Source organism: Etheostoma spectabile, chromosome 18 (genome assembly GCF_008692095.1).
Source record: "Etheostoma spectabile isolate EspeVRDwgs_2016 chromosome 18, UIUC_Espe_1.0, whole genome shotgun sequence".
Lineage (NCBI taxonomy): Eukaryota > Metazoa > Chordata > Actinopteri > Perciformes > Percidae > Etheostoma > Etheostoma spectabile.
In genome coordinates this window covers 9199706-9221142 of record NC_045750.1, presented here as the reverse complement: position 1 = coordinate 9221142, position 21437 = coordinate 9199706, and the positions used below count along the sequence as shown (strand labels likewise).

Genomic DNA, 21437 nt, shown 5'->3' with positions numbered 1-21437 from the left:
TTATTTCATAGATTACAAATTGTCAAACTGTTGTGAGTACAACTACAACCAATACGCCTGCCTGCTCTCTTTTTTTAAACTACTGCCAATACAAAGGTTTGTTGTATTTCCCCTTTGCTGCCAAATACAGTGTTACTGCCTGCTGTGGCAGTTAGCCTGCCAGAAGTGCTTTCTCACAGAGGATTGAAATGTCAGTGTGATTTTACTCAAATAGTAGGGCCACCCCTCCAGCTGCAATCTAGTTGCAGTACTTCCACACACACATAGAGCCGTTTTTGACTCATTAGACATGCATGGAATTACTGCAGGTGCACTTTGTTACTGAAAGGAAAGTAATATGATCTTATAATAGATTGCAAAGATTAATTATCACAACATACAACAGAAATACAGATTCTTACATATCTATAGGCTAATTAATAAATGCCCTAAAAAAGCGACTATAGCTTATATTTCGGCCATTTCTCGCAGGGTGTTCCTACATCTGTGCAGTCCCTCTCCTTCCCTCCCTCCCCTCCCCTCCCCTCCCTGTTCCCTATAAAACGGAACAAACTGCCGCCGTGGCTCTGTCCCGCCTCCAGCTCTTGTCCCGTCCGTGAAGCTGCAGCACCGCACTCCCTCCGGAGACCTGCCGTCCAGGCTAGGACCGCTGCACTTTACAAGAATGTAAAAACTAAACCACCTGGATAAAAGTTATTTTCATGGAAAGAAAGATTCCAAGGACAGGTACGTTTCAGCTTGAGTTTGAGTCAAATTAAAAGTCCATCCATCCATCCGGTATCGGGTCGCGCGGGGGCGGTTTTTTCTCGCGGAGGAGGAGAAGTTGTTTGTGATTTGCATGTAAATGGATTTAAGGACTTAGTTCTTCTTCTTATTTTTTTAGTCGCAAATTAAAACTTGACTTATTTGTAGGGTTAGGTGGTGAAACAAATCTTCATGCACGGGTGTGCATGCAATAGGAATTGTAGAATAGTCGATATTAGGACCGAATAATATAGAAATACATTTTTGGCTTTCAATAATTGGTCGAAATATTGTTTGGATTCAGTTTGAACTTGTTGCCTCTCATTTCCTCTGGATTAGTCTAGTCCGCTGTGTAATTTGATTCTTCTGGTGTAGTAGGCTACTTGAGCCCTGGAAGGAGACACAGCACCTCACGCCTCTTCACTCACCATAGATCAAGCGATAAGTGTGTGTATTGTAGGCCAATTGATTTTATTTTCCTTCAGAAGACTTGTGTGTTCTACAAAAAGTGCAGTCAAATATGTCTTGATAGACATCCCTCCACATACGTGTACCACATACAGTCTTAAAGCTTGTGGTGCATAAAAAAATCTATAAAACTGACATACTTAATTTCTCGTCATTATGTCTCTGTTTGTACCATCAGGACCATGGGGTATGGGCAAATCCTCCACCGGCGGGGTAAAGAGGAAGACCAAGTCCACCTTAACGTGGGAGGGGTTCGACACAAAGTGGATCCAGACATGCTGCTCCGCTTCCCTCACACACGCCTGGCTCGCCTGCTGCGCTGCCAAAGCGAGGCGGCCATCCTTGAACTTTGTGACGACTACAGCCTGTCTGAGAAGGAGTACTACTTCGACAGGAATCCCCGGGTTTTCCTCTGCGTGCTCAACTTCTACCACACGGGATGCATCCATATGATGGAGGAAGTGTGCGTCTTCTCCTTCAGTCAAGAGATTGAGTACTGGGGAATCCAGGAGCTCCACCTGAGCCCCTGCTGTAGCTACTGGTACCATGAGAGGAAGGAGTACATCGACGACAGAGAGTGGGACATCAGGAGCGACGACCAGCAGCCGCCAAGCTTGGACTCCTCCTTTGAGGAGCTCTCTGCTCTTGATAAAGACCTGGCCAAGTTCAAAGGTGCCTGGTGTGCAGAAGTGAGGAGCTACCTTTGGCTCAGGCTGGAGGATCCAGGTCACTCAAGAGGTTCAAAGATCATGGCCGTGGCCTCCCTCAGCTTGGTGTTGACCTCTATTGTTGCCATGTGCGTCCACAGCATGCCTGAGTTTCAGTGGGTGGACGACAACGATAAACCCATCGAGGACCCTGGCCTCGCCATCCTGGAGGAAATCTGCATTGCCTGCTTCTCCGCAGAGTTCATCATCAGGATGATTGTTGCGCCCTCCCTCAGGAAGTTCCTCCAAAACCCCTTAAACATCATCGATGTTGCTTCAATTTTGCCATTTTACTTCACATTAGCTCTGGAAACAGCCGACGAGGAGGCCGCGGAGGAGAACGAGGACTTAGAAAACATGGGGAAAGTGGTGCAGGTTCTGCGCCTCATGAGGATTCTCCGAATCCTCAAACTGGCCCGCCACTCCATCGGACTGCGAGCGCTAGGTGCTACCATCCGCCACAGCTACAACGAGGTGGGCCTGCTCCTTCTCTTCCTCTCAGTGGGGATCTCCATCTTTTCCGCCCTCATCTACTTTGCAGAAAAGGAAGAGGAGAACACTGATTTGGGGACCATCCCTTCAGGCTGGTGGTGGGCCACAATCACCATGACCACGGTCGGTTATGGTGACACCTGCCCGGTAACGCTGGCAGGGAAGATAGTGGCCACGTTGTGTATTGTCTGTGGACTGTTAGTGGTTGCTCTGCCTGTCACCATCATCTTCAATAAGTTTTCAAAGTATTATCAAGGAAACAAAGCCATGGAGGGACAGGGTATTACTAAGCCTCAAAGACAAGACCCAGAGCTCCCTTATTATAACATCAGAGACCTGTTCACAGGAAGTGTGTATCCCTTTATAGGAGGTATCGCTTACAGGAACAGTGTGAGCAGCGCAGGGGACGATACAGATGCCTCCAGTCTCAAGGATATAGAAGTGTATGATGACACTTGTGAAAATCGGGCAACAAAAAATGAGATTCCTTTATGACTGCAAGTCACTCTGTGCCTCTCAGGGCTGAGTGCTCCTTCACTGACCCTGCCCCTCTGCACTGTCTTCCTCCTGCAGTTTAACAGAGAAATATTGTGGCCATAATTTTTTTATTATTATTTAATTTTTTTCTCCAAGGGAATTACTTGTGAAATATACATTGCTAAAACCAGGAAATCTCAAGGGAATTATCTGAGCCTTGCTCAGAGATTTGAAAGCCCATTTTCTGCCTGAGAAAACTGCAATGATGCATGTAGAAGGCCATAATGTTAATGTTTTTTTTTTCAAAGTAATGCCCTGTATTGATTTGTCTGCTCGTTGAAAGTTCAGACTGAGAGAAATTGGCAAAAGCCGAGACTGACAACAACACTGTTTCAAAATGGTATTATAAATCCAGATGACTGATGTTACACAGTCTGCATGAACAAAAATAAATGCATTTCAAAAGACAGTAATGTGTAAAATTATGCAATATTATTAATGCTGATGAAAATAGGCCACGCATCTCTCTCAGAGCACCGTGATATTATAGCAGGTTATTTGTTATTTAGTCTATATCCTTGACACTCCCCTTCCACACAATGGGCTGCTGGGGCTCAGTGGTTGAGCGGTCCCCCTGCCAATCGGAAGGTTGGTAGTTCAATCCCTAGTTCAGTAGTTTAGTCCCATGTTGAAGTGTCCTTGGGCAAGACACTGAAATCTCAGTTGCCCACGATGCTGCGCCATCGGAGCGTAAATGTGTGTGAGCACCTAGTACGGCAGCCTCGGCCACAGTGTGTGAATGATGACTGGTTCCTGTACTATGTAAAAACGCTTTGAGTAGTCGTTAAGACTAGAAAAGGGCTATATAAAAACAGTCAATTACTTCTGGGATTGCTCCGGTGCTGCAGGAAATTCAGCTAGATGCTTGTTTCCTTCCGCTTTCTTTGTGAATTTTAAATTCAGTGGATTTAGGAGGACTAAGGTTAACTGCTCCTCAGATCTCTGCATGCTAAATTGAGACAGCCATCTAGACTATCTGTCCAATCTGACTTTTCTCCCACTCAACCATTTTGCAATGGCTCTGTGCGGAGCTTAGCGTCACCCGTAATGATTCTGATTAGAAATGCCATTTAACCAGAGAACATTTCCCTCCCATCCCTGAATGCTATGTGGAGTAGCCAGACCCTCCTTCGGCACGCTTTAAAGGAGGGTCTGGTAAAGCGAGACTATTTGTTATTCAGCTTTTCTTTTGAACAGTTACTTTGGCATGCTGGGTGACTCCTAACCTGTCTGGATGTGGACATGAAATAAAAGTCAGTGAGTCAGAAGAAATATGCCTCCCTTTTGGGACATGGCATACAGTAAGTTGTACTACTTACTTATTCAGCCAAGGTTCCTTGCATTTATTTATTGCCATATGTTCTTCACTAAAATGACTGTAACATTTAAATAGAAATCATCAACCATGTCTTTTCTCCAGTGGTGAAAATGCTCTAAGACTGTTGAGGAAACTTTCTGTAGCTCTTCACCCTTTCTGAAAGCATTGATTTCCTGTCCCCTGTTATAATCTCCGGTTGAATGAGCTGCTGTCCTAGAGCTAGAGATGTTAAATATCTTTTCTCCGCAGGGGTCTCAAAGGTGTTCGTGCAGTTGACCAGCATCTACGTCTCAGAGCTAAACACACTAGAAGGTTATATTTATTTTCTGAATTGTTTTTTTTCAGATCTTATGGTTAATTTTTAATGAGAGTTAAAGCTAGAAAAAACTATTAAAATGATAGCAAATGGGTGCCAGTAAGGAGTTGAGGAGGCTGGTGTAAAGACAGCCTAACCAAACCAGATAAGCCCATTACTCTCTGATTATTTGTTAATAGTAGCAAATGAGTTTTGATTGCTGAGCTTCCTGTATTAGATATATTAGCAAATTACTAAATGCACAATGAATGTTTGTTTGCCTTTCAGCTGCCATTTATAGTAATGTCAAACACAAAGTATTGGTACGGACAAGCATTGGTTCCTAATAATAATTATACACTCAAATGCACTGCACAGTTACTATATAGTACATGGCAGTGGCTTAATATAACTGGATATTTGTCAGCATTTCTCTCCCAGGAAAAATTGGACCAATTACATTACTCAAAGTCGTGATTATTTGTCTGCTTTTTCTTTTTTCTTTTCAATTCTTCTTCAATTTAAGAAATCTAAAAAGGAAATCACTCTTTGGTTGAGCTGCTCATAACTCATGTCAACATCCAAAAGGTTGTGAACCACTGCAATACCAAGAGCCTGGGTCTGTCCCAGGTTTCTTCCTTGAAGGGAGTTTTCCCTCGCCACTGTCTAACTGACTAAATGCTTGGAGGAATTACTAGAATTATTGGGTCCTTGTAAATTATAGAGTGTGGTCTAGACCTACTCTCTCTATAAAGTGTCTTGAGACAATTCTTGTTATGAATTGATACTAGAAATAAAATTGAATTGAATAACCAAATAAATGGAGGTAATGAGGTAATACATTTGAGGCATTGCTAGAAAAATTGTAAGTGTAAAAATGAACTACAGAGGTCATGAAATTATAAATTATGATGATCCTTACTGTTGACATTTTGAGTGATGCTGTTACAATGAGCAAAATGTAAACACAGTTATAAAAAATAAAAGACTAATTTCAAAATGTGGAAAGCTGTACAAAAAAAAAAACAGGTTGGGTAGAGTAAATGCAAGAAAGGCAATAGTAACAAAAAACATCAATCGATTTCTACTGACATTTAGTTTAATCTGTAATCTTAATTCAACGTTTGTGATCTGTCTTTTTGTTGAATTTATCACAGGAGTCACAGATGACAATCCTTCGGCTGCACCGTTGGCAACAGATAATGATAGTGGGGTTTTTTCTGCTGAGGGAAGCAGGTTTCAATATCCTGACTCTCTGCTGCCAGCAAAATGCAATCACTTATTGAATTCATGTCCAGATGTGCATCTTATAGTTCCCATAATTTCCCACAGCAGCTGATGACTTCCAAAAAGTTTGGTATTTAAGGGTAATTGTTGTCATTACAGTCAGTTCCATTTCATGCTACTTTATACTTCTACTCAACTACAATTCAGAGGCACATGTTGTAGGCCTACTTGTTTACTCCACTACATTTTTGGTTTCTATTTACTTTTCAAATTAAGATTGTACATAAAAAAAACAATTATGAACTTATTAAATACATTGTTCAAGATAAATCCACAGTGAAGAAAGAAGAAGCTTGGGGGTATCAGCTTTAACTATTAGGTAGCAGGCTATGTAGCTTGGTTAATGAGACAATATTTTGCACCGTTTATTAAAATCAGTATTTGTACCATCAACTCCTGTCTCACAACTATTTGTAAAACACTATCTTTATACCTAGCATATATGACCGATCTGGTTAAATTAAAAGTGGAAGGCTGCACCCAGCTGATTAAGCTAAAAGCTTCCTCCATTTTGGACACTCCCTCAAAGGTCACCACTGTCATGACCTGCTATTGGTTAATGGTGCAAATACGCAGGTAAAAGTTAAACAAAGTTGAACTTGACAAAGATGTGCTCCAATTCACTTGCAAATCCACAGCTCTGGCAATTAAATTCCATTGAAATGTAACATTTTTAAATCTAGTGGCTTAGAGATTAGAGTATATTGGCTGATTTCCTTGGGCAAGATATATGCAAAACATGCTGTTATTTAACCATATAGTCTGCTGCACAATTGACTGTAGCCTATCTGATGATAACTTGTGTTGCAATAAACAATAAAATGACACCATGATCAATACATAGCTAGTGTAATCCGCCAGGGCCCTCCCTTAGATATTAAAAAATATAATAAAGGGTCATCAGTTGTTGCCTAATATGTAATTTTCGTCACTCTAAATGGGCGGGCTCAGAGCCGTTTAAACGACTGGGGCGGGCTTTGTCATCGCTAACGTAACGGCCCCCCGCAGCGGCCGACTGGGACCGACTGGGACCAAAGACATTTAAAGAAACTGGGTCCAACTGGGACCGACTGGGACCGACTGGGACCAAAGACAGTTAAAGAAACTAGGACCAACTGGGTCCAACTGGGACCGACTGGGACCATAGACAGTTAAAAAAACGAATCAATGGGACACGAATCACAAGCTAGCAATGCCGATAAACTAGCTAAAGCTAGCGTTAGCCTGTTGGTTCCAGATGTAATGGTTCACGGTGGAAGCCGTGAGTAAGGAGGACCATTGCTACGAGGAGGACATCGTTGCGTATAGTGTTAGCCACGCTGTTTTTAATATTAGCTTTTAATGAAAAGTTGGAAGTTAATCGCCAAAGAAAAACCTGGCTAACGTTAATGTCGCACCAGAACTCAATTTGGCACAGAAAACCAAGGCTTCGAGAGGCATTTCAACTCCAGCAATTAAGTTACACATGAACTGTCAAGTAGGCCAAAGCTATCATCATCGGTAAGTTATTAAAAATCTAACTGATTTTAGTTTCATTAATTTAGCAACATTAACGTTATGCACATTTACGATATTTCTGCATAATGACCCTTTCCCCATTTTCCTTCATAAACTTAACGTATAGCCTAACTTTAACGCTAGGCCGCTGTGCCAATCGGATATTTGTTTAGTTGTCTATTCCAAAACGCTGCGATCACTGTCCATGGTTCTGAAGTGTTACTTGGTTCTGTCCACGCTGCCATGCACAGGGAATGGAAAATGTGGAAAATATTATATATTCCGCTGAAGCGCACACACACGCATCTTGTGTGATGAGCTGGTGATGAGGCAGTTATTCGTGAGGAGGATTTCAGTCAGCTGTTTTTTGTTTGGTGATACATTTCACTCTCTCCATGCTGTTTGCTCGTTGCATTGCCAAGGCTTGATTAGCGTAGCGTCTTCAATTGTGTTTCAGAGCTGGAATTGTCTTAAGTAACTTTTGGAGTAGGCTAGGGCACAATAAGCCAGGCTGGCAGTTTGCTCGCAAAGGAAAGGGGGGGTTAAAGTTTAAGGTGTAATAAAGGCACTGTACGTGTACTAATTAAAAAAAAACGTGGATTCAAGGTTACTTTTTGAAGGCATAAATGTATATTACACAGAGAGGGGGGAGTCATGGTGTTGTTAATGTAAAGGAAGGGGGAAAAAAATCCAATTACCTATAAAGGTCACAGTGTGTGTGTCAGCACAAATGCCAGTCTTGCAGAACTGACAAGGTAATACTTATGCTGGGTCAATGAAGTCTTAATCCAAGCTGATTGGATGCAGTGGAGCATTAAACCACCTGGCTGAAAGGTGTCACTGACCAAACAAATTCCTGTCAAGAAGACTGTGGTGAGGTTTATGAGCAGGTGTAAGATGTTTCTTTCTCTTGAAGAGTAAATTGCAGGGGGCGGCCTCTAACTCACTCAGTAAGCGCGTTCACACCATGTTGGCTGAGTGCAGCGTCCTGGGTTAAAAATCGGCCCTTTGCTGCGTGTCGTCCCCCTATCTCTCTCCCCCCATCTCTCTCCCCCCCCCCAAAAAAAATCGGACTTGAAGTGAGCTGTCTGTGCGCAGAATACACAATGATATTTCTCCACTTGCAGTGTTGTCAGGAGGGGATACCTCTGCAGGGCCTGGTGGACATCAATGTTAAACTACAGTCCGTACAGAGAAGGATGGAGAGAAGCAGAGCATATTTCACACTGGTCCATGTGTGTAGTTTTGGTGCACTTCAAGAATTTGATGACAAAACATAAATCTTTCTATAAAAAACCTGACATTTGATTTCAGGTAAGAGTATGGACTTTTGGTATGGTATATTACATAAAGCCTCAGGGTACAAAAAGGTATAGGTCCCGCTACCTCGCACAAGAGGAAAAGGTCACTGCTGTGATGAATGTGCTAAAGGCAAAGGGGAGTTTTGTGTTGGAACCAGTGCACCAGCTCTTGACACGTTACCTCAAGTAAAACACCTGATGTGCCTATGACGTTGGATGAAGTAGCATTGGTCAGGTTAGCATAATCATATATTTCCGACTCAATCTACACCTTATCAATACTACTTACTATGAAATGCATTATGCAAATAAAACAAAGTACTACCCACATTTAGCATCATGAAAATATTGCCTTCTACTGTTTTTTTGGTAACTACAGGGACCTCTTGTTTACAATGTTGATCTTCTATTTGAAATCCAAGCAACAGATTTACAACATTTGCTAGCTACATTTTTTAAGTTTTACTATTTATTAAATTACTAATTTGAAACTATAGCTATAGTTTCTCACTTTGCATTTTTGGTACATTTAAAAAAAAAAATCTAAAACTGAAATCTCTCATTTATATTTTGTATTTAGGATTCAGACCCTTTGCTGTTCTACTCCCAACAGTGGTCAGGTGCATTCTGTTTGCTTGAATTTTCCTTCATGTGTCTAGAACTTGATTGGAGTCCACCTGTGGCAAATTGAGGCCCACACCTACTGTATGTAGGGTCCCTCAATTCCCACTGCATGTCAGGACAGAAACATTTGACGGAGCTTGAGAGGATCTGACAGAAAGATAAGCTTGTATACAGACTAGGCTTGCACGATTAATTGTTATAAAATCGCGATCTTGATTCACACTGTTCACGATTAAATTTTTAAATAACTTTGATTTTTTTTTTTTACGACTTTGATTGTCATTTAATTTTACGAGCCGACTGCATCACAAATGCTACTACTTTCTTCTGTGAGTTAAACAGACTGTATAAAAGGTTTTAAAGCGCTCTTAAGCACTGCGATGCTCTCCCTTCTCTTCATTGAGGCCTCTATGTTTACAGGTTGTGGTGATGCGCAATGTGCTATAGGTGCCAAAACAAATCTATGCTTGGTACTGCCAATTTGTTTTGTTATGTCATGGTTCATGTGTGCAATAAACATTAGACTTTGTGAGAAAAAAATCGTGGCAGAGAATCGTGATATCAATTCTAAGCTAAAAAATCGTGATTCATATTTTTCCTCGAATCTAACGCTTCACTGCGAAAGGGGCTTCTACAAAGTACTGAATTTATTGTCTCAATACTTACGTAAATTAGATTTATGTTTTAAGGTTGCAAAAAAGTCTAAAAACATGCTTTCACGTTTTTTTTTATTACGGTTTATAGAGTGTAGATTGATGGGGCAGAAATTGTCGTTTTATCCATTTAAAATTACATCTACAACACAAAAGTGTGCAAAAAGTGAAGTGGTCAAAATACTTTCTCAAGCCACTCATGTATATAATGTAGCAGCTTGTGCTTTAACATTTGATGAGATCATATAAAATTTTAATAACCTGGATAAAAGGTGTCACTGAACTAACAAATTCTTGTAAAAAAAGACAGTAGTGAGCTTCATGAGCAAGAAGCATTTTTTTTTTCTTTCTCTTTAAGATTTAATTGCAGGTCACTTTTGGTGCTGATTTGAAGTGAAGGGAGTTGTCTGTGCTCAGAATAGAAACAGTGATGTTTCTCAGCTTGCGGTGTTGTCAGGAGGGGATACCTCTGCAGAGTCTCGTGGACGTCACAGGCTGGAGCATTTGTTGTTGTGAGGCTTATCTGGAGAGAAAAAAAAAAAAGACAATTGGAGGTGTTTCTCCTGAAGTAAATCAAAGATTGAAGAGACCCCAGCTGTCAGAAATGGTTTTGAAATTTCCATTGGCTTTTGCTAATTTTTTGTATTGTTTTGATCAGTCATTACCCGCCACTTTTAAATCCTTTGTGCGGCAGCATTTTGTATTCCTGGTGGACAGGCCGCAGTCATTGGGTCTGACGAGGTTAGTTAGAGGAAAGGAGCCATTTGAGTTTGTGGCAAAACCTTTCTTTCACAGTGCTCGTTTTCATTATCTGACTTTGGATTGAACAAAAGACTATTTTTCTAGACATATTTCATCATTTTCTTTCTAAAATAGTTTTAAGATCTTGTCTCGTCTAGAGAGCTGAGTGTCTCGTCACACCCCTAGTCATTACATGGTAGTGCTCACCGCAGAGTACAGCCAGATCAATTTCACTCAGCCATTACCAGCAGCTGTGGAGTTTCAACTCAGGGTCGAATATAACAAAGAAACCACTTTGTTTATATTTGCGTCCTGCTTTTTCCAGCTCATGCAGGTTTATTACAGCGAGGCTGGATGGACATTGTGATTGTGCATGTCCATTTTATTACTCCGACAGAGGTTAAGTTTTTGGCATACAGGGCTGCTGTAATTTGGTCCGTCCGGTTACCTTTTATTGTAAACAAGCCATGTATTACGTTGTCCTTTACCCGCCTACTCCTCTTAATTTTAGATTCTGAAAAACTTTATCTTACATCAAGAACCAGTGGAAATGTATCTTTGATGTGGCTTTTTTTTAAATGTGGAACATTTTTGGGTGCACGGATCAATGCCAAATACCACCACAGCACTTGTAGCCTTAGCCTACTTTAGTCTGGAACGCCATTCCTTAGATGGGATTATGACAACATGAAAAATGTTCTCAAGGTGCACTTATTCGTTTTATCTAAAGATTTCAACTGTGTCATATGGTCCTCATCCGCGTTGAACCTGTTAACATGCAAGCTGAGTAATGATTTAGTATATAGCACTTTTAGACTTTTTTGTTTGTGTTGTCTTAAACGTTGTGATTGAAAGCTCTAGACAGAAAAGAACGTATATGGACCTAACGTGAGATTTTCTTATCCACATTTTTTTTATATTTTAAGAAGTTGCACAATAACTTAGGTGGGAAAAGACTGTGGAACTTGTAAAACTATTTTCAGCATTTAACAGTGTTTGGTGAGTCTGGACATGTGGAGTCTAAAATAAGATTGACATATTATACCTAAGTAGAGCCCGACCGATTAAGGATTTTCAAGGACGATACTGATACGAATGTTTGGTTATTTAAAAATCCAATATGCCGATATATATCAGCCGATTTATATTTATTGTTTTGAATCCAGAAACTTGTAACAAAACAGATTTTCCTAACATTAGTTATTTGTAGTTATTTATGAGTTCTCACTAAAATAATATGATCATAATTTGTTATATTTTCACAACAGAACAGAGGAACATATATTAAAGTTCTGATAAATAAAATGTATATAAATACAAACTTAACATATGAAACTTAAAGTCTTTTGAAAAAAACACATAATAATCAGTGTTGCCAGCAGGAACGCTGTAGAGTGCCCTCTGGTGGACATACTATGCAACACCAACACTCATAACATAGTTGACCGTCCGTTTTAATTTTTTTAAATATTCATTTAAACATTATAAATGCCGATACTGATAGATTGGAAAATGCCTAATATTGTCCCGCCGATATATTGGTCGGGCTCTATACCTTATAAGTTTATTCATTTGTGTAGATTTCAACAAAGTTCCCCAGCCAGAATCAAACTGTGGATGTTACATGGTACGCACCTACCTACATAATCAGGAAAAACCCTCCTTAAACCACTTTAAATCATTCTGCATTAACCTTTAAATTCAACTGATAAGCTGCTGATGTGGGCTGGCCCCTGGATGAAAAACATGTTGACCCGCTTATCATTATGTTAAGTGGGTCAGACAGAGATAAAGTAAAAGCATTTTGGGCTAACGAATAATCAGCTAGGGCTAAATTCACCTCCGCCTCACCTTGGACACTGCAGTGTGACTTATCCCATTATAAACAAGAGAAGACTGAAGCATTTGAATTACCCTGTTTGGCCATGCCTATTGTCCACCATTACAGTCATGCCCTCAGAAATAATGAAGGCAGAGATAAGCAGGTAATCCAGAGCCCCATGTGTAGCCTGGGATCCATCTCAGAAGGGGGTGCAGGCCTTTACACAGCCTGACCTCAGTGCATTGCTCTTAACACAAATCCAGTTCACCACTTACAGCTGACTCCGCTCCTCTAGGACCTGTGGTAATTGCCTTTGCAGACACATTTTATTCCTGTTTGTTTGCTCAGGTTACGTGATATTACAGGATAAACACTGCAAGGTTGGTGCAGCAAGGAGATACTGTAGTGCTCAAATTTACAAAGCACTTGTCATTTAAAACCACAGTTTATTGTTAATAGTGATGGTTCAAAAAACTCCACACACAGTTTTCTCCATTTGGTTCACTTTAAGTAGAAGGTTTCTAAAACTTTTAACGTCAACAGAACGGAATATATTTAAAGCCAAGACTGCATATTTAATGGATGCATCAGAAAAGGAGATATTCTAGATGCTTTGTGCATCATTTTAGAAACATTTTGTTTGGCTGCACAACATGTGTTTGTAATGACTGACTGGAACTTTTAAGCTTCATTCACCTCCCACCACTAGAATATTAAAATTACCTGGGTAATAATGCACATGTATTCCTTCTCAACTAGTGTTTATGGGACGGTGTATTTGTTATAGTCCCGCTTCATTATTTACTTTAGTCAAACAGTGTGGATTTGTGAATACTTTTCCACAGCAAGTACAAGGAAAGATACACTTGTTTTACCTCTTCTAGTGTGAATCACAGGCTTACAAGCATTATATAAATTAAATTTTTCATTTCATTAATGTGTTTCATAGCGACAGAGTGCTGGGCTTGGTTGGTTTGTAACAATAAAGAGGGTAGGATGAAAAATGCAGACAACATGGCTGCGGATCTTAACTGGGATGATGAACTGATGCTCCGTTGGACGAGTTGCAATGGAGAGAGCAAGGATTTAATGGAGGCAGTAAAAGAGGGCAGGAGGGAGAAGTCCTACTAATGAATCAGTGGAAGGGACGATTAGGAGAGAGAGGGGGGGACTGAACAGCAGAGGGATGGACCAGTGAAAGATACAAAAATACCTGTTCTGCATAGCCCCACTCTGACATGGACAAACTCAGATTCTTCAGACACACTAATAATACAGGTTAAAGACCAAAGTGGAATGAATAATTTCTTATATAATAATAATCATTCCCAATCTGTCGCAGTGTGGACATCAGGGAACTGGGAGGCTGCTGAGGTCCTACTGGACTCATAATGGGACTTACACATTTTGTTCAACTTTCTAGAGGCCATACAGATAATATCAATTTTGTATAATAATAAAAAAAAATAAAAAAAGACTCTCTACCATTAAACCTTCAGGCAGTGAGCCCTACTCATTTCATGAGTGAAAAGTATAAGTCAAAAGCAGTGCTCTAGTGTCTACTCAGTGGCAGATAGATGATGTTATTACTTTTAGCCTATAATGATAAAATGCATTCATGCATTCAGAAATCCCATCAGGACTGAGCCTAAAAGTTACTGCATGTTCTTTATAAACCGCAACTGCAGATTTTACAGTCATCTGATGTGAACTGCCTCTGCAATGTAATACACGTGCTACGTAATTGTATCCACACAGCCTTTCAGAGCATTAATAAATGTCTCTAATTAAAAATCAATAAGAATCTGCACATTTATTGGATTCTATTTCAGCTGTAGTTGTTAGTTTTATGCTTTAATATTTCTCTAATTTGATTTATTTTATTGCAGCATCTCTATATGGATGTTAAGCTTTGGCAGTTGTAACAAGATAGTTCATGTGTTTGAATAGATGGTTGGCAAAATCCATCTATTTGAAAAAAGAGAGACACATTAAAGGTAACTTTTGATTACGAGGTCTCAATATCTATCTGTGTGTGTGTGTGTGTATGTGTGTATGTATGTATGTATGTATGTATGTGTATATATATATGTGTGTGTGTGTGTGTGTGTGTGTGTGTATACAATATATATCTATATATCTATGTGTGTATATATATGCAAACAAGTTTTAGCATCAACATATCGTGCACTCATTATGCAGAATGGCCCATTTCAGAATTATATGATTTATTGCATTATAATTAGTTCATGTGTTCATCACTTTATTGTTGCAGCTCATTCATTTTTAATTACTTTGTAGATGTATGGCTAGCTTAACCAATAATAATATATCATCATTTATTAGTTGATTTATATTTTGAATTTCTAATGGAAAGTAACCAGCAACTTAATGTCATATAAAAGTAGTCAAGTGAAAGGTACAATATTTGCCTCCAAAAAGTAGTGGAGTAGAAGTATAAAAGTAGCCGAAAATGAAGAAAAAAATTAAGTAAACTACTAAAGTACCTCAAAATTGTATTTAAGTAAATATACTTATTTACATTCCAGCACTGTCTGTGATAAAGAGATGACAACAGAAAGATGTGGTCTGTGAAAAAGCCGGTGCTTCTGTCATTGAATGATGAATGTAGAGGCTATGCCCAAGCTAAACCCCTGAGGGGCCTTTCCATAGGTAGAGTAATTGACACACTTTTTATCTTTTTTGATCAATGAAAGTCCAATCAGAGTCCAGTCATATTTGCAATCAACACCATTGGTTACATTTATTTCCATGAGACATAAGTTAATAGTCCAGACAAATTACTGCTTTTATGTGTGCTTATGTGGTGTTGCTGTGTGTGTCCGGGTGTGTGTCGCTGTGTGACCAAAAACTGTATGTGCTTCCAGGTTGCACCCGAGGAACTAAAGATTGGTTCCTATTTATACTAAGGGCACTAATTGGCTCTTACAATAAATGTGACACTATAAAGATAATCTATAAATCACACAATGTGAAAGTATATGAAATGATCAAATGGAGAAAACACTGTCTCTTAAAAAGTGTATTTATGTTATAGGGGGCAGGTTGGCCTCTGCCATATCTCTCTCTCTCTCTCTCTCTCTCTCTCTCTCTTTCTCTTTCTCTCTGATTTGCTGTCCTCCTTTGCGCTGACTGTTATGACACAGCAAGCTCTCTACGTTGCTTCGCCCATACATTTGCTATGCATTGTCAATTTAACATTTAAATGGAAATTGACTTTGACACCAAAGGCACTTAACACAGCTCTGAGGACATTATTCAGTGAGCAATTGGCTGCTGCATTGAGCCTTTTTGTGCCCAAGTGATTGCTTTTATTACCCTGAGATGACCTTGTGGATAATTGATTTTATTTCTTCCAGGATGATTGATACTTCAACAAATCTTATTTGCAGCGGTGAGCGCACATCTAGTTAGTGTGTGCAATTTCCTCCTTCTGATTCTGCTCATAGCTGTGCACTTCCAAAAGTTCCTGCTTTCATTTGAGTAGATTTTATCTTTAAATATAAGATAACTGAAAACAGCAATGCCATTAAAAAGTAAAGCACAACCATGCTGGACTGCTGTTCTGGTCTAATGATCCATTAAATTATTATGGGGGATCTGGTCAAAGTGATTAATCAGTTTATTTGGGGGATCATGCATTTTCTAAAGATATAGCCCAAATCCTGAAAACAACTAATTTCTTCGCTGTTGTTAGCAGACTATAAATTTACATTTTCTTAATTAATTCAGTCAATTTCAGATACAAGATTAAAAAAGCTTTATTGTCTATCACATAATGATGGCAAATTGTCTTTGGTTAGGGCTCACAGGCCACATACAAAACATACACCCATGAAAGACCCACAGAAAACTACAAACAACAATTCCATAAATATGAGCATGTAAGCAAACTGCATTAATAGAGGGGACAGTCTATTTTGCCTTTGTCTGTATCCTCGACGTTCTACTTCCGGGATGGCTCCGTTGGAAATTCCACCGGATTTTACTCATTTAGACCAGATATCTGTTGCCTTGGGCTTCCTTTGTGTTGGCATTTTAAACTCCAGTCGAGTTATGAGGACTATGGTTAACCTTTTTCTCAGATCTCTGCAGGGTAAATCCAGACAGCTAGCTCTATCTGTCCAATCACGGTTTTCTGTTGCACGTCTAAAATAAAATTTTGAATGTCTACCGAACTAAGTTCCTTCCCGAGGCTATTTTGCAGAGGTGACGTTGCTCTGTAGAACAATTCGCGCCGCTCAAGACGATTGTGATTGGTTTAAAGAAATGACAATAAACCAGAGCATGTTTTTCTCCCACCCAGGAATGCTGTGTGGACTAGCCAGACTCTCCTCTGCAGATGGAGGAAGTTCTGGCAAAGTAACCTAATTTTGCCTTGTTTAAAATGAATATTGCAGTGGGAATGAAAAAGCGTTTGTAAATTCTCTACATCATCTTCAACTTAGGTTTTCATAAAATGATATACTAAATTTATAAAATTGCATTTTACTAAAATGCACCAGCACAAACATATATGACCCTGTTTCCCTCATAATTGTATGTATTTGCTGTGGAAAAAATGACCTTATACATCTGTTGCAGTGTTGTAATGTCCTTTGTTTGGTGTTCAACCAACCTGCTGCTGCTTTTTATTAGTCAGTGAACTTTTTCTCAGTTGAAGATGGTGTAAGGATTCTGCAGAACAGTCTCCACTTCATCCTAATGGTGCTAATAGTGTATTACATAACATGTTTCCAAAATCTATACACAGTTACAAACACATAATCCATGTGGCTGCTGAGAATGAGCATGATTGTTTATGCTAGAGGCCAGATATGGATGTAATTGGAGTTCAGTTTAAATAAGAGCCCAGAGAGCTGAGCGCAGCGACAGCATATTTACCTGAATATGTAAACAGAGAAAGCGCTCTTGGACAGAGCTATAGTCTCATTTAATAACACGCCGGGTGCAAAATAAAGGCACAGAGTAGAGACTGAAATAACAGCTTTCTGTGTGGTCATTTTAAGAGACAATAAGTCTTATTTAGATCGTTCCGAGGCTACACAGAAAATTTGTATTGATCAAATTTACAATATACTGTAGCCTAATGAAGATTTATGTGGCGTCTTCTTCGTTTCTGCATGAAAAGGTGTCAAAACAAAGCAATGAACCAAGGAATGAGGAAAATGTGGGTCTATCAGTAAATCACTGCTGTCAAATTACTGACTGCTATTAAGGGGGAAAACTGCAATTTATGATTTTGTTCGTGTTTTATTGAATTTAGTCCAATACAGTCAAGACAGAAACTAGAGAATAAGACCAAAAGTTGTGCTGTAAAGTTGATGCATTCTAAATAAGTTGTTGGCCTTGAAATACTCAAGTGATGTGGGAAAAGCTGTCATTTATTTTTCCAAAGTAATGTCTGCAGTCCCACGTTTTAATGTTTTATGTATTGTGGGACTTCCAGTTACATCAAAGATGTAGTCTGAAACATGAAACCTTCAGAGAAACAGAAAGGATATCTAACTGTAAGATAATGACAACTCTGTTGCTTGATTGAACAAGAGTTTAATATGCAACGCTGGAAGAAAATAAATAAACCCACTGGTAATTTGCATGTTTTAGGCCATAAACTTTAAATTGGCAGATTATAACAGTAAACTTTATTTTTATGAGTCAGGCCAGTTAAGTATGAAAGACATCCTCCTAAAAGATGTGAAACTTAAAATAAGCTTTCTTATTTTAGTCTAAGTTACATTATTGTTGCCTGGTAATGCTGCTGCAAGCAGGGACGGTCATGTAAAAGTTCCTTGGTGGTATTAAAGATGGATGGAAGAATGGATAAATACACAGCATCAACACTGTAAGCTAATGTACGAGTCAGTCAAGAACTTAATCGGTCAATTAAGATGAAAAAGGCATCTAACAACCAAAATTAACCTCAGAATTAACCGAGGTGAGGCAGTAAAGAAAAATAAAGATTAAGTAATGGACCTCAGTGTTATTGGAAATATATATATATATATATATATATATACACATGTCTGAAACATGCATACAAGAAGGTACGCAGTAGTAAGTAGAAGTTACTTTGAGGCACTCCTAATTTACTTGAGTGTTTTCATTTTATTTTACTTTTTGCTTCCATTACACAAATATTAGAGGTCTGAACATGTATTCAAAAACAAATATGAAAAGCTTATTAAATGTTGGATGGCTAAAGATTAAATAACCAACAGTATGTATGCTGCTTAAACCTTAATGCATCAGTATTCATCATCCAACAAACCAATATGAAATAAAACATTGTTCACAGGGACCATTTTTCTGCAAATCTAGTAATTAATTAATGTAATACTTTAAAACATTTTGCTGTTAATACTTTCATACTTTTCTACAAGGAAGATTTTGAATGAAGGATGAAGTACTTTTTTAAAGCTATCTATATCTTATATTAGATTTATTTCATCAAATGATGCTAAAACACCCCCATTACTATAACATTGTATAATGTATCCCATATGATAAAATACAGTACATGCTCCTGGACAAGTAATGTTCCTCCTTAATAGAACAGTATGACTGAATGTATGACTTAATCCTAAAACTATTGCTGATATTTTAATGAATAATGGCGAACTGAGGAAAGCCCTTCTTAGAAACAGGTCCCTCATCATGCAGCTCTCGGTACAGCTGGTTCACTAATGGAGCTCTGGCTGCTTGCCTGGATCAATCACAACACTGTAATGCTGAAGAATTCCTGATTTCAACAAATTGGTGCCCGTCTTCTAGTTTACATCCCACGGCTGATGTAAGCTGACTCTCCATCACGTCTGGATGCACGAGGGCGGCTGAATCATGCTGGGGGGGGGGGGGGGGGGGGGCAGGTGAGACTGGACAGGGCAGGTAAGCAAACGCAGGGTGGGCAGAGAAAACGGTGAGTCACAGAGATAAATCAGAGCATCTCGGCCATTACATCACCTCCTCTCTGAGAGGAGAAGGCTGCATGTTGATGACTTTATGATGGATGACTGATTCAGTATCCATCAGTGATGGATCACAACTAGATGAAACAGGATGTTTGGCCAAGCTAAAAAACTGTTGGCTCAGGGGTTTTAGAAGAAGAAACATGCTGATGTTATATGTATGACTTCAGTGGAGCGCTTGTTTGCTTTGAGTGATTTGTGATAACAAAAAAAAAAAATGTTGAACAAACTTTTCAAATAGCTTTTTAACTAACATCCATTCACATTACAAGCTACAAGACAGACACTTTTATTTGCACACTGTTTTATTTGGCAAGATTAACAACCTTTTAAGGCTGAATGAATTTTGCTACATGAAATTAATTAATTAACTTAATGATTATCCTCAAATGGAGAACGACTGTCTAGCACATTTCATACAATGTATAAGTCCCTGTGGTTATGTGATACCTTCCGAGGTGTCCTGGTGTGCTAAATATTTAAGAAGTGCCTTTTAAAAATGTATCCCAATGTCACAACTACAATGCAGATGTGTTTTTGTGGCATACTATTCCCCCATTTCTAGTTTATTGCAGCGCATTCAGTAAATAATGTCCTTGTGTATATAGACTGTCTTTATTAAAGCAGTCAGGGACTCAGTGAGGGTGGGCCAAGAGCTCTTGTTCGTTCATGAGAAGATAGGCATGAGGACTGAATTGAGAGCACTTAAAGTGAGTGAGTGAGTGCATGTTGGCAGAGCTACAGCCACAACCTCTTTCACTCCCTGGTAATTTCAGATTTCAGCAAGGTGGCCACCCAAGCTTCCTTTTCTTGCAGAGTCATAACAAAGGAGTCTTCTGCAATAAACAAAAAGTGAATTTATTAGGGAAGAGGACGGGCAAATGAGCACCGCTTCCCTGATACTGTCGCTGCAGTGATTTAATGTCTCACTATTCAAGCTAGATTACGTTTTAAAGCTAGATTTAAATGTCAAGTAGCCATCTCTTCACATCACATTACAGCACTCCACAGTAACATATTTAAAGGAATAGGTTGACATTTTGGGAAATATGCTCATTGTTTTTCTTGCCAAACGTTAGATGAAAAGATTGATACCACTATCAAATGTGAAAGTGGTATCGATCTTCTGGGCAAGAAAGGGCATAAGCGTAATTCCTATTATTACTATTTTCTTTAATCTACTGGAACTCAATATTGTTCCTAAGGGAGGACTTGATAGACTTGAGACCCTTGAAAAGGCAATAAATTCTCCTTGCCGCAGGTGACAGCAGGGCAAGGAGCCTCTTCACTCAAAAGCAAAAGCAACTATTTCGCTGTAGATTGAGGCCAAGATCTATATGTTCCATTAAAATGAGCAGTGATACAGATGTCACTAAACATGCCAGTGTCAGTCACCAGCAGCTCCTGTTTCTGAGGCATTACAACCTCCCTGCAATGGAGATGAATGGATCGTATTTGAGGGCCATTTGCATAGCTGTCAGAGAGTAATGCTGCTGACTCCAGCTGAAATACTGACAGATGGGTTTAATTCCATTACGTGAGCTACAGTGTAAGGATGGAGTAGCAGCTGACCTACTGCAGAGCACAGGGCTCTTTAACGTTCTCTACACTATACCTGTAAAATGCTGGAGAGCTGTGGGTAAAGATGACAGGCAGAAAACCAATCGAGCAAGAGGTGCCACGGGTCGAGGGGTCAGCCTGGTAGATTATATCCCTCAAGGCCATTGACCGCACATTAAAATTGAGCTGTTTGAGTGTTTTGTCAGTTATATGGCTGCTGTTGTCATTACATGAAGCAGTTTTGGTTTGGCGTCAAGGACGGCTATATGTAAGCAAGGCTGGAGAGATTATGCGTGTTAAAACCTGATGCCTTCAGAGGACGTTGAAGAGAAGCAGCTTCTATATTGTGGTAAACACACTGACAGAATGCAGTAAAAGTAATAAAAAAAATTTGTAAATATT

General features: G+C 39.4%; 1 protein-coding gene across 1 annotated transcript; it reads left to right on the top strand.

The window, feature by feature from the left end:
• Nucleotides 1–570: 570 nt before the first annotated feature.
• Nucleotides 571–3357, top strand: kcns3b (potassium voltage-gated channel, delayed-rectifier, subfamily S, member 3b). Its single transcript, XM_032543411.1, has 2 exons — nucleotides 571–726; nucleotides 1391–3357. Exon 2 carries the CDS (start codon nucleotides 1395–1397, stop codon nucleotides 2904–2906), a length of 1512 nt encoding a protein of 503 aa, XP_032399302.1. The 5' UTR covers nucleotides 571–726; nucleotides 1391–1394; the 3' UTR covers nucleotides 2907–3357.
• Nucleotides 3358–21437: the final 18080 nt, after the last annotated feature.